The sequence below is a fragment of the Pteropus alecto genome, unplaced genomic scaffold (genome assembly GCF_000325575.1).
Source record: "Pteropus alecto unplaced genomic scaffold, ASM32557v1 scaffold161, whole genome shotgun sequence".
Lineage (NCBI taxonomy): Eukaryota > Metazoa > Chordata > Mammalia > Chiroptera > Pteropodidae > Pteropus > Pteropus alecto.
The window spans coordinates 6,178,647-6,192,852 of NW_006432943.1; the positions used below are offsets into that span (position 1 = coordinate 6,178,647).

Consider the following 14,206-nt stretch of genomic DNA (forward strand, 5'->3'; position numbering starts at 1 on the left):
TATAGAAGAACATGATGTACTCAAATTTTGGTAGCCTATGCTTTTTAAAAGAAGGACTTTATAGAAGAATCAACTGACTCTTCAGGATTAGGCTTTTAGAGTGATATCACCTTAAAGAGTGATATCCATGAAGTGAGGTATAACATAAAATTTTCTGAGTGGAAATAATACTGGGAAATAACTTCCAATGTATAGAGTTGATCAAAATATCAAGGAGCTAAAATCTTATCTTAAAAACATATTAATAAAAACATATCTAATTGTTAAATTACAACAAAAAATAGTGGCTAATAAAACTGTTTCACAAATCACACATCTCTAGACTACTTTAGCTAATAAAGGTGTGCCTATACTCATATGAAAGAGTGCTGCATACATATGCTAGATGTGTTAGTGTACAACATAATATAAGACAAAAGACTACCTAATTACAATAGAATAAACTTTGGAGTTTGAGTCCCCAGGTAATGATATGCTAGGAAATTGAAAAGGAAGTTTGTATATAAGATATATAAATAGGCAGCTTATGTGCAAGTGATGCTAATAAATGTGACTTCTCCGCATTAACAAAGAAATACCCCCTTTCCCTATGGGATCCAAGTAGCTACTACCTACTTTGGCCCCTTACCGGGGTCATGTTCCTCTGCCCTTAGGTACCACCAGAAAAGAGAGGAAGATCGCTATCCTTTGCCTAGACCTCTTCTCCCTCCAGACTCTTCTGGTTCTGGGACCTCTTTTGCTCAATTGTCCTCTCCAAACAGTTTCCACCTCCATCCTTTCCCAAGAACTGGAGCCCAAGGCCTACCAGACATCCATGAATGTGGCCAGGATTTGACTTGGGCCTTTGAACTTGACACAGTAGTTGCTGCTAGCTTTTTTAGATGATGCTTTCACATTCCTAGGAGCTCAGTTCTGTGTCCCCCAAAGTACTGGAGATCACACAAGGACCAACCCAATACCTCTTGGACTTTAATAGTATCATATTTTAAGAATAAAGAAAAAGATGACATTAAAAAAAAATACCACAAATCTTGCTTTATCTACATGGCATGAAAAATTTAAAATATATCTAGAAATGCAACTTATGATTTATGACAGAGACAACAATGCAATATAGTGGAGAAAGTGATTTTTTTCAATAAATGGTGCTAGATAAACAGAATACCCCCCCCCGCACACAAAATAGCTGAGCCTCTATCCACAACATACACAAAAATAAATTCCAATGGATTTCATATCTAAACATTAAATATAAGACCATAATGTTTTCAGGAGAAAACACAGAAGAATGTCTCTGTGACCCTGAAGTCAAAGATTTCTTAAACGGGACACAAAAAGCATTAACTATGAAATTTAAAAACTGGACAAATTGTACTATATTAAAATTACTAGTTGGTGTCAAAAGTCACCATTAAGAGAGTGAAAAATCAAACAATAGAGTAGAATGCTATTTGTACAAATATATTTGACAAAGGAGTCATATCCAGAACGTGTGTGTGCGCGCACGCACGCGCGCACATCCTATTTCCTGTTCAGAAAAAAAGTACATCTTGCTGCCAGCGTGAATTTAACATCACATGTAGGAATGCTATGTTTTCTAGGAATTGACATTTTCAGCGGTCGAGAACTACTATATTTTATAAATGGAAATACCACTACTGAAACCAGAATGCTATAAATAGAATGATGTCATTTGTTCATAAAGACTATTGACATACTAGAGTGATGCGAAAATAATGAAAACAAGATATTTTGTGGCAAACTTTGAGTGTAAGGCTAGGACTGTAATCTGCGTTATCTCGGGGTAAATGCTACAGCCACAAGTGCTGCTGGCAAGTATTCTCTGGGTAAATGGTAAATGGGATATATATGGATATATCCATATATATGTATAATATATATACATACACACACACACACACACCTTAAACATTAATGAGAAAGACATACAAACCAATAGAAAAATGAACAAAAGACTTGAGAAAAACTTCTTAAAAAAAACATAAAAATTAATAAGCACGTAAAGAGGTGTTCATTTTCATTACTCGTCAGGGAAATGCGAAATAAAATCACAATGTAATACCACCACTCACACAAGAACGGCTAAAGTGAAAAAGATGGAGAAATACCAAATGTTGATGAGAATGTGGCGCAACCACTTTTGAAAATTGCTTGGCGTTATTTTTGAAAGTTGAATGTCTTATCTTCTGACTCTAATTCTAATCCTAGTTAGATATGCGTATGTCGACAAGAGATATGTTCTAGAAGATTTAGCTGCACTACCTATACTATTCTAAAACTGAAAATAATACAAACTGCCATCAACGGTGGAATGGATGAATAAATAGTGATATATTTAGACAATGGATAATCCAACAAGAGTTTGAAGAACTCTCAACTTAGCTGAAACAATATTAAGCAGAAAAATCTCGACACAAAATGAATATATACACTATGATTCCATTTATATAAAGAAGGTTAGAAGTTTAGTTCTTACTCAGGACATGGGGGTATTGGGAATGGAAAGGGATGTGAGTGAGGGCTTCTGTGGTGCATGTAATATTCTGGTTCTTGATCTAAATTCTGGTTACATGGCTTCATTCAGTGAAAATTTATCCAGATGTATCCAAATTAAAAAGTTACAACTCAAAGAAAACAATAATGACGGTACGGACAAAATACTATGTTTAAAGCCAACTAGGGCTTAGTGAACTCCACGTCCCCAACCCCTAAGCCTTGCGCACGCACACGCACAGTGAATGAAAACCTCATTGGCTGGGACTAGGTGGCGCACTTCCGGAAGCCGCATCTTAATACGGCCCCTTCCGCCTCCCGGTCGTTCCGCCTGGTCGCCACCGCACCGCCCGCGCTGCGGCTTTGGCCCCCTGGACTCAAGACCCTGACGCAGTCCTCCTTGCGCTTGGCAGTAGCGTTTTCCTCCGTTACGGCTCTTCGACCACCGCCGTCATGAACATCCGCAATGCTGGGCCAGACGACCTGATGAACATGCAACACTGCAACCTCCTTTGCCTTCCCGAGAACTACCAGATGAAATATTATTTCTACCATGGCCTTTCTTGGCCCCAGCTCTCTTATATCGCCGAGGACGAGGACGGGAAGATTGTGGGCTACGTCCTGGCCAAAATGGAGGAGGACCCAGACGATGTCCCCCACGGACACATCACCTCACTGGCCGTGAAACGTTCACACCGGCGCCTCGGCCTGGCCCAGAAGCTGATGGACCAGGCCTCCCGGGCCATGATAGAGAACTTTGGTGCCAAGTATGTGTCACTGCACGTCAGGAAGAGTAACCGGGCAGCCTTACACCTGTATTCTAACACCCTCAACTTTCAGATTAGCGAAGTAGAACCCAAATATTATGCAGATGGGGAAGATGCTTATGCTATGAAGCGGGATCTCTCGCACATGGCAGATGAGCTGAGACGGCAGCCGGAGGTGAAGAAGGGCGAGTATGTGCTGCTGGGCTCCGAGGGGAACCGGGAGAGCCAGGGTAGCACACTTCCTGGTTCTGAAGAGGCCGGTCAGGAAGAAAAGAACCCGGCCGCTGACAGTAGTGGGAGTGACAGCAAGGAACCCAGCGAATCTACGGAGAACACTGATGTCCAGGACAGCTCAGAAGACTCAGATTCCACCTCCTAGAGCGTGCTTAAGGTATTCTCTCTTCCCTGACCCAATTTCTTCCTACCCCAAACCCCTGCACCATATCTCGGCCTGTCCAATCGCATGCTATCCCATCCCATTCTAGTTCTTCTAGGTTTCACAGTGAAAACCACCTGGTGATTTTGGGGAGGGGTATAGATTGGGTTAGGGGAAACTCATTGTTCACATAGGAAGTTAACAGGACTTCAACTTATATGGTAAAAATAGATTAAATTCAGTGAAAGATAACAAGCGTTTATCCTACCTTTTTGGTATGAATTTTATTTCAGGGTACCACATAATTGATGGAAGAAATTTCTTTGTAGAATTACAGCTAACAAATGCAGAAACAGTTATCGAATTATAAAGTCACTATTTTGCAACTCCTGATGAAATAATAGATCTAGCCAACTAGTCATAAGTAGCTAATACTATTAGGTGAAAGTTGGAGCACTTTACAATGATAGATCAGACTGACAACACTTAAAGTCACTGCTCAAGTGTCACATTACTAAATGGAGGAGGACCCAGACAATGTCCCCCACGGACACATCACCTCACTGGCCGTGCCTCCTAATGCAAAAGGAAGTGTAGGAAGTGCACAGTAACACCTATAAAATATTCTTTGCCAAAAGAAAATTATATATACATACAGACAGACATGTTAAACTATACCATAATGCAAACAGTCAAATCCAGAAAAAGCACATTTCTACAGAACAAATAGCCTGGTTTCTTCAACAAATAAATGTCATTTTTAAAAAGGGGAGGAGGAATTTATTAAAACAAACTTTAGAGATATATCAACCAAATGCAGTCATTGTGGACATTGTTTTGATCCTGATTTAAATAATAAAATCAAATATAAGACATTTTGAGATAGCCAGGCAAAATTTGAACACAGACTGTATGCTGTTAAGGAATTGTTAATAATCTTGTTAGATGAGCTGATTGGTATTATAGTATTGCATTTTAAAATGTCCCTATCCATCAGAGGTACATACTGAAATAATTAGAGAGGAAATAATTTGGTGTTTAGGATTTACTTTAAAATACTCAGCAAAAAAAAAGTGTTGGGGAAGGAGAAATAGATAAAATAAGAATGGCAGGATATGATAATTGAAGTTGGATAGTAGGTATTTGGGAAGTTCATTATGCTTGCTGTTCTTTATTGTTTGGAATGTGTGAAAATTACCATGAATGAAAAGCTAAAGGACAAAAACAATTATACTTCCCAATACACACTAACACTAAGCAGCCACTAAAAAACAGTTTAAAAGATTTTTCAACTTCCGTCAAGGAACTTTGTAACACCTTAAGAATTTCAAGGGTCAGTAATGTCAATTTAGAAACTTTAATTTCTGATCCTGGTTTGCCTTACCCTTACATGTGAAAAAGGCAACAACTTTCTCTTAACAAAGTCTAGTCATGAGTGACATTGCATATAATAAAATTAAATGCTGCTTGATTAATTTACTGATAAAAAATTTTTTTATTTGCCAGGCATAAGACTTAGAGCTGATATTTACATTATGTAGCATTTAAGAATAACTATATTTTTTACATATTTTAATGCTGAAACTCAAACTGTATAGCATACTAACCTTGCTTTTTTCATTCACTTATTGTTCCATAGGTTACAAAAATTTAGATATTGTACGTTTTTGAGGGTTAGAAAGAGTCCATCTTCAGAGGAGTCCTTGCATCTGACTTTTAACAACCCAAAGGTTTCATAATGATAGATTCATTTGATCTAAAGTTAAGTTAAAGACAGAATAGTCTAAAAGAGGAAAGTAAAATTAAACTAAACTTAACTGCCTTGAGAGGAGTGTTTTCAAATTTAAAACTATCTTGAAAACCCTGTCAAGACTATTTTATTTAAACCAGCAAGGCTTTTTAAAAATTAACTTTCAAATTCCTATATGGAAGGACTTATGTAATATTGATCTCATCTCATCTTTGTGGTTATTAGGCCTTCTTTTTAGTGTTAAATTCTAGCTGAGGAGGATTATTTTAAGTATAACAGAACTAATTGGAGATTGCATACTCGTGTGTGTGCGTGTGTGTGTGTACACATATATATGAATTCAAAAGGACTTAGTATTGGCTATGAGAAAGAAACATTGTCACCCTCATAGGGAAGAGAAATAATAAATAAGAAAATAATTGTGTGGCAGTTATAAATCTCAGTGTACAAATGTATAAATTCAGGAATAATTGAAATGTTTCTTTAAATTACTATAATTGAACTTTATGTCCTTTATGTCTAAGTTGAAGGAGATGTTTCCTGCGTTGAGCATCACCACTTTCCTTCCAGGCTGATTTTTGCTGAGACGTCATTATTGGTCTCATCTAACTTTTGGTCCTCACGGTTCACTTCTGGATCTTCTTCAAGTCTCTAGTGCTCCCCATCATGTGTTGGGCCATTTTGGTAGCAAGGGTATTAGTCTGCATAGCCTAACTTCTAAAAAATAACCCCCAGATCTCAATAACTTAACACAATGAAAGCTCGTTTTTCATACCACATTCTAATGTAGGTCAGTTGTGTGGTGGGGATGTGGAAGAAAGAAGGAAAAATGGACCTTACTCCATTAAGTCATTTAGGAATACATCTAGAACAGATGGTTTTAACTTGCTTTGTTCCATAGCCTCTTACAGCAGTCTGGTGAAGCCTAAAGTATCCTCCTCAGAAAACTAACTTTAAAAGGCATAAAAATCATATAGGATTACAAAGGAAACCAGTTTTATTGAACTACAGTTATCAAACTATTTTAAAACAAATTTGTTATATATGTACTTCTTTATTAGCATATGAAATAAAAAAAATTAGCAGTGGGTCTAGTAATTACTGTTATTTCCAAGAAAATTTAAGTGTAAATGATATGTTGAGATACTCCATACAGTAAGATAACATGAATATTCCCATGATTTTTATTGGTGACAAAGTCATAAGTTTTGCTAATACTACTGTGCATTGGTGCCTACATTCATAATTGAAATAAATGCTAAATTTCAGTTAGAGGTTGGTGAAAATACAGAATTTCTTTTCTTCAAAATCCAAGGTCATACTTCTCTGAAATTCTTTTAATGGATTCCAGGTTAGGAATCTCTGATTCGATGATTCTGCCATTTTTTAGAATCGTGTGTCCTCCGCTGGTTCATATACATTCGGCTTGGCAGATGAAGAGAATGCACATAGGGGTTCTATAGGTTTTAAAAGGCAGTCACATTTCCCCAAATAACTGCAGGTGAGGCTAGGAAATGTAGTTTAGCTGTGTGCCCAGGAGGAAGAGGAATGAGTCCCAGTAACCATACAGCATAGTCGTGTGGTCACACTGGGAAGCAGTCCTTGTGATGCTGGAGACTGTGAAAAGTTAAGCTTCTGTGCCCAGCTAGGGGCACAAGATCATTCTGCTGCTCCATAATGTGGCACAGAAAACTCTGTAAGACTAGCTAGGGTTGTCTGCTTAGTCGCACATATTTTCTGCTCTTGCACAATCTTGGGCATAGGAAACAAATTCTGCCACCTTGCTAACTTTATTATGCCTCTCATTAAATTCTGGAAGAAATAAATCTCAATGTACAAATGTACAAATCCCTCTACTCTGAACATCCCCCAAACTTCTAAAGCTTCAGTTATCATCCCTTACCTCCATCCCATTCAACAGGGATTTACTGGTATGTATATTAATTGCCTGAATGGGAAAAGGCTACTGTGAAGAAAGACTAGGAAAACATAAAAAAAAGTGTTACCATGCCACAATTGTGGTGCTCCCTCTTGTGCAGTTAGATACCTACAGAAAAAAAGGTCCTGAAAGAAAACCACTTTTCATTTTTCCCTTCTCTCTTCCTTTGGGTCTGGGCATGAGGGAGAGTTGAAGTTAGAAGTGATGGTGACTAGGGCAGTTGATGAAGAGATTGGGTGTCTTCATCTACAAAATGCTAATAAAATTTACTACTAATACTGAGAACTCTGTTACAAGTGCTATTCTAAGGTCTGTTGATGAGTTGTGACATTTAATCCTCATAATATCCTTCTGAAATAGGTACTATTATTCCATTTTACACATGAGGGCCACCTGTTATACAGATCATAGATGGAGAACAGGGATCAGAATCAGATAGTGAGACTCCATGATGGTGAAGATTAAATGAAACAGTCTCTGTAAATTGTTTAGCACAATACCTGGCACAGTTAAAATATCGGGTAATTTTAGCTCTTAATATAATTTGTAGTAATAGTAACCATTCAGGTTCTTTTCTTCTCTACAGTATTCAAATGATAGAATATGAGCAGCAACAGTTTGCAATCTTGGAAGGGAGATGCATCTTAATGATTAAAATAGCTTTCACTGACAAGCTGAATGTCAAAGCATTCAGCTGAATCAACGCTCATCAATGGCCAAGTTTCTAGGGAGCCATAGCCATGAAGACAGGTCAGTTCAAAACATGCTAGTTGAAGCAGGAGAATGCCATTGAACTGATGCTTTTATCTCCTGAAGAAATGTGTGCTTGATGATTAATAACAAAAAAGAAAAAAAAAGAAAAATCTTAGAATTTTCCACTGAGCTGGCAATATTGAGTTAACCAAGGTTACTTCAGTGACTCTCCCTTTCTGGTTTATTCTTTCTGTCGCTAAGCTGTCATCCTAACAAAAAGTTGTTAAATGTTCACATGAGCATTCACTGAAATAGACTGTTCTTAATTTTACCAGACAACTAATTATAACTGGAATGATATAATGAAATATGGAGGAAAGTTAGAGACTGACAGGTCTGGTAAATTCCCAGTATAACCTTACCCTAGATATGCCAGAAACCATAGATTTCAAATGCAACTGCTCTCTAAGAAAATAAAGAGGGGGTTGGGAAGAGAGAAAATATGTTTTGAAATACTAATCAGATAGATACCATTTGTTGAATTATTTATAACCTCTAACAATGTCACTTTTCCATCAGTGTGTGTTGTACATTTAGGATTCCTAAAATACCAAATTTGTCAGAGGTAACTGATAAAAGGAGAGGTTTTTCCTAAATTATGTACTCTGCTCTGGTATACAAAATCTAATGAGCTTTATGGTAGAAGAGGTAAGGAAGAGAGGATAGTAAAAATACTATGAATGGCAGTGGTTGATAGAGCTCAAGTAAAAGCCTTTCTGAAAACATTCTATAATGTTATCTCTATAGATTAATATCCTCAGATCATCATAGGATTTTTTTAAAAAGCAAAGCCATAAAATTGTTTTGTGTTCATAAAGTCATGATAACAAAGTATTTCTCAGGCTTCCATTGCCCACCTTTCAGAAATCCTAGTAATGTAAATATTTGAACTTATAAACTCATAAATTAGGGCTGTAATATTCATATTTGAAAAAGACTTTATGAATAGTTTCTACACCCTTAAATAGCAAACTATCCCAGGGCATTTATTGCAGTGTTATTTGACTTTTTATATTTAATGTCTTAAAATTATCAGGCAATATTTACTGAGAAAACTAAAATGGCAATACAATTTCTGTTGTTTATATAACTCATTTTGCATGCCTATCTTAACAGTATTTGCAACAAATTGGAAAAGATAATGATGGTGATCTTTCTTCCCTATTTCTCTTCATTGCATATCCTACATCTTATTCCTTATTCATTATAGCAAATATACTTTTTAAAAAATTATATTTTGTATTATATGCCTCTCTGACTGTCCTGCAACTTGACTTACTGTTATTCTGGAAACCAACTTTTCTGTAATTATGATTTGGTACAGAAATGCTTTTTAACTGCTCTGTGCATAATAGTCAACTTTATCTTATTCTGTATGCATTTGATAGATGGGAAAAGATAATGCATCTTTACAGTTGTAAGGTTCAGTTTTGTTTTCTTTTCTTTGCAGTTATTCAGTAATGGGCAGCAGTACTCTACTAGCTTTTCTTTAACATATATTCCATTCGATAGCACACAAACTGTTCTACCTTACTAAAGATAGAGGGTTCATGTCTCATTTATCTTAAACTCCTAGAACTTTATTCATTCATGGTAGGTACTCAGTAAATGTTCATTGGATGAATGAAGGAAGGAAGGAACCTCCCAAATTACCTATGCAGTAAAATAAAAAGAGAGAAAATATATATAAAGTACTACTTATTACCTAATATAATTAGGATACTTTAAACTTATGAATAAAGAGACATAATGGGTATTTAGGTTTCATCCCCAGGCCTCACAGAAAGAAAATATGACATACAGAATTGGATACATTCCATGTAGCTTATCAAGAACTAAAAAGGTCTTTCATTTCTTTAGAAAATTTTTGAGTGGAGTAGAATGGGATAGGACTTGAAGATGGCAAACAAAAGTATCTTGGTTTCTTTAGGTTTAAAATTGGATCTTTAGGGTAGAGCTGTCTTTGAGTGTTCTTCTCCCACCCCTTTCTGTCAGAAATGGCTCTTTATTTTTTTTTCTTTTCGGGAAAAGTTCATGTGTCCTCACAGCATGGAGGGGAGAAAGCCCCAGATCCATGTGTGGATCTTTGTTCTGTCATGTGAATTCTCATTGGCTTCCATGGAGATATATCTAGTCTAAACTGGATACTGGTACCTTGATCTTCTGCTAATGTCTGTCATTTGTTAAACCAGTATTTTATTTTTTCAGAGTGGTCAAAGCCTATAGTCCTCTCCTCACTTGCTCTCTTTCCACTTCTCAACAGCATTGCAGGTCCTTGTGTCTCAGCCACGTCTGCCCTGTGAGCCCTGGCTTAGCCTGTCTGCTCTGCAGCATCTGTTCTGAGGTCATCTTACAGTGACCCCAAAGGCTTCTCACTCTCAGCAACAACCTTCTACATACCCTCCTGGGATCATGACAGAATACCTGGACACAAGAGCCTGCTGCACAAGAGCCTGCCATCACAGAACCTTCCTTGACCTACTCACACCATGCTGCCATTTTATTGTTTTTAGTAGTCCTATGTTGGATGTGGTTGTCTTTCAAGGTGGTTCTTCCTAGAATGCCAAACAAGAAGCAGGGTAAACTCCTGAAGTTCCTTTGATTTCAGTTTATTTTATTATTTATCTGGGTTTTCCTTCTTGAGGGTATAGTCAGGATCATCAAGTCAGACTGCGTGTCCTCTTCCTCTCCCTTACCTCTCTGATAGAAGTATTCTATTTCCTCTTCCTTGTTCTGGGAACTCATCCTCTGCCATACCCTCCCCTTTCTTGAGGAGGTATTCTCCTTCCCAGTCTGAGAAAGTGATAAAGGCTTCTACTATGCAGTCAGAACTTGGAGATTTTAAGAAAAGGACAACCAGTAATTAAATTGGAATGTCTGATGTACTTGTGTCAATTTGTTCTTTTGGTTTTTTTGTAATGACATACCTTACCATTTTTTGAGTACCTATATTGTTCAGGCACAGTGCTAGGACCTTGATTAATAATATCTTTAATCCTCTCAGCAACCTTCGGAGGTAGGTATTATCCCTGTTTTATAGATGAGGAAACTGAAGCTGAAAAAAGCAAAATAGATATCTAGGATCTGAACCCAAGTCTATTTGAATTCAAAGCCAAAATTCCTTTCACTTCCCTATTGCCATTCTTTGCATTTTATTTAGAAAAATGTGAAAACTATAGCAAAAAAGGAGAATCTGCTGTTTCGAAATGTTAAGTTTTAACTTAATACATGGCAACTTATGTCATTTGTAAATATTTATGTAACTCACCATTATAATCCTGGTTTACTATTTTTCTCCAGTAAAAATAAGTGAAAACAAAATACTTTGACCTCTGCAATGTAAGTCACCAGAAAAGTCTAGAGTTATCATTATTTAATGTTATTTTTATATTCACTGAATGTGAATTGCCATAGTATATAGCATTTCATGTTTAAGTTTTTATGAAAACTGGTATATGTGGTTTTAGGTCAAAGCCTTGACATTAACCATCTGAGGACAAGAGATAAATCTGTTCTCTGTAATCATAATCAGCCCTGCTAAGCACTTCTTATAGATCTACTACAATGTACTCTAAGAATGCCTACCTAATGGTAAATAATTGCCTGAGGCAGATATAAAAGTCTCTTTCCTACACAGTTAGGATTTGCCATTTTCTGTGCCAACACAACCTTCCAAATATCCTCCTGGGATCATGATGGAACACCTGGACACGAGACCTGCTGCACGAGAGCCAAGGAAGTTTGAGGCCTGCCATCACAGAACCTTTCTTGACCTACTCACACATGCTGCCTCTCATCTATCTTTCCATCTTTTTTTCTTTTTGATTTTTTCTCACAACTCTAAAAGGGTTTTATTCCTTCCCCTCAAGCATGTGTTTATCTCTTTATTTTTAAATATTGCAGCTTTGTAACATCTGTCTCTAGGGTAGCATAATCTTACTGATGAAATATTCCATGTTTTCCTTGAGCCCCTGTCAATATGTCTTCGTGTTAACAGCATAGCAGATGGAGAAACAGAAGGAGTAGCCTCAGCTTACCTGAATGATTTCTCTTCATCTCCAGGCACATTACTGTCTCTATAACTTGATGATAGGAATTGGAGTGATTGGAAAATAAGAAATGATAATCTGACTTTTACAGTGTTATTTACTAAAAGTATTAGCTGCTTATCTTTGTTACTATAATATCCTTTTCCCCAGTCTCATACCAAGAGAAGGTAGAATTGTAGCAACCTACTTAGTTTGGACTGTGCCTATTTAGATAATGAAAGTAAAATAAACAGTAATACTAATATTGCTCTGGGTATAAATTAGCATGTTCCCAAGTGGTTCAGGGTAATAACACTGATTTAGCAGTGGCAGTAGCTTTCTATAACACTGAAATTGTGGTAGCCTGTGACATTGCTTTTTGTAATAACATTGTTCTTTTTACACAGGACGAATTGTTTTCTTTATGGACTGTCTGCTTTTTACTTAAATACAGTCCTAGAGTGGCCAAAGCAAGTCTGAAACAAGCATGTAAGATAGTTAATAGTGAATACCTTTGTTCTAGCTACAGAAAATGACCCACGCCCCTTTAAAGAAACTACTATGTGGGCTCAGGTCTATCAGCAAATTGTTCAGAAATATTAATCAATATAAAAAGTTTCTTTGGCTAAAAGGGAGAAACTTGTCAATGAAACCTATGCATTACCTAGTTAGAATTTGTGTGATTTTTCCCTTTTGGAGATAAGAACAGGGGCAAGAGGTAATCATCTAAAATAACGGGGCATGTGGATGTGTGGGAGAAGTGGGAAGCAGTGCTGCATGTTAGTCTAAAGCTCGGAAAATTTGGAAAGGATCAGGACTCTGAAGTAGCTGAAAGGAAGTTTTGTCAAATTTTAACATGCAGATGAGTCATCTGGGGGATCATGTTAAAAATGCAGATCTTGTTTCAGTTGTTCTGAGGTGGGGCTTAAGTGTCTGCATTTCTAACTAGTTCCTAGACAGTGCTGATGTGGCTGGTCTAGGAACCACACTTTGATTAAGTAAGGTCAAGCTCAGCGCCAGCCCTGGAACTACAGTCCCACCACACTTGTAACTAGCCTTTTGGGGGATTTGGATTAGATCCTGAATAGTTCAAAACCCCCTTCTTAAAAATATACACACAAATCCTGTTCGTCTTTGGAATTTTGTCACATAAGGTCAATGGCCTAATAATTTCAATAAAAATCTCATAGATTTCATCAAAATGTATACAACAAAAAACATATACAGTGTTTAAAAATGTACCAACAATAATTGACATTACATCTTTTATTATATTAGAATGCTTTGATAGTATTTCTTCACTTTTGACTTCCAAACAAGTGAATGGTATATGAGAATTTGTTGTGTTCACTGGTCCATAGATTACCCCGGTCACTAAGAATTTTTTCCACGTTAACATTTGACACAACATTTGAAAATGAACACAATCTTTTTTTTTTTTTTAATTGTAGCATCAGATCTTTATTTCAGTGGAGGTGGTGTGGGGAACACTTTCAAGAGAGATTTCTAATCAGTGGATAAGAATTTCTAGCCCAGATTTCCTCAAAATATAGTTCATGGACCTACTGTGTCAAAATCACCCAGATGCTATGTTTAAAAGTCAGTTTCTTTGACTCTAGCTCAAATTTACAAAATCAAGAGTCCTATATTTTTAACAAACCTCCAGGTGACTGTTTTGCATACTGCCATCTGAAAATCACTGACTAGTATAAGGCATTGAATTCCTCATAAAGGTAATTTGCAAGGCGTTTTTTTCATGTTGATACCCTCCAGATTTAAATTAATTTGTCAAAAGAAGCAAAAATACTCAAAAGATATAACAAGTTGTATAAACATTCATGGGAAGGGTTGAGTAACATATGGGAACTACTTTCTGCTTATTTTTTTTTTGTAAACCTAAAACTGCTCTAAAAATAAAATATTAAAAAATAAAATATATACACATAGAATTTTACATAAGTGTGATCATTCAATATATGTATGTGATTGTACATATATTTCATACAAGGTGATTATATCATGTATGTTATTTTTAATACATTCTTTGTCATTTGTAACCCCCCATTCTTTTCCCTTCCC

The 14,206-nt window shown here is 36.5% G+C and overlaps 1 protein-coding gene across 1 annotated transcript; it reads left to right on the forward strand.

Annotated features, from left to right (window-relative positions):
* The first annotated feature begins 2,964 nt into the window (after positions 1–2,964).
* NAA11 (N(alpha)-acetyltransferase 11, NatA catalytic subunit) lies at positions 2,965–3,660 on the forward strand. Its single transcript, XM_006907621.1, has one exon. The coding sequence runs from the start codon at positions 2,968–2,970 to the stop codon at positions 3,658–3,660; it is 693 nt and encodes a 230-aa protein (XP_006907683.1). The 5' UTR covers positions 2,965–2,967.
* The last annotated feature ends 10,546 nt before the right edge of the window (positions 3,661–14,206 follow it).

Excerpts from the sequence above, each read along its gene's own strand:
- NAA11 (XM_006907621.1), top strand. The coding sequence starts at position 2,968 with ATGAACATCCGCAATGCTGGGCCAGACGACCTGATGAACATGCAACAC.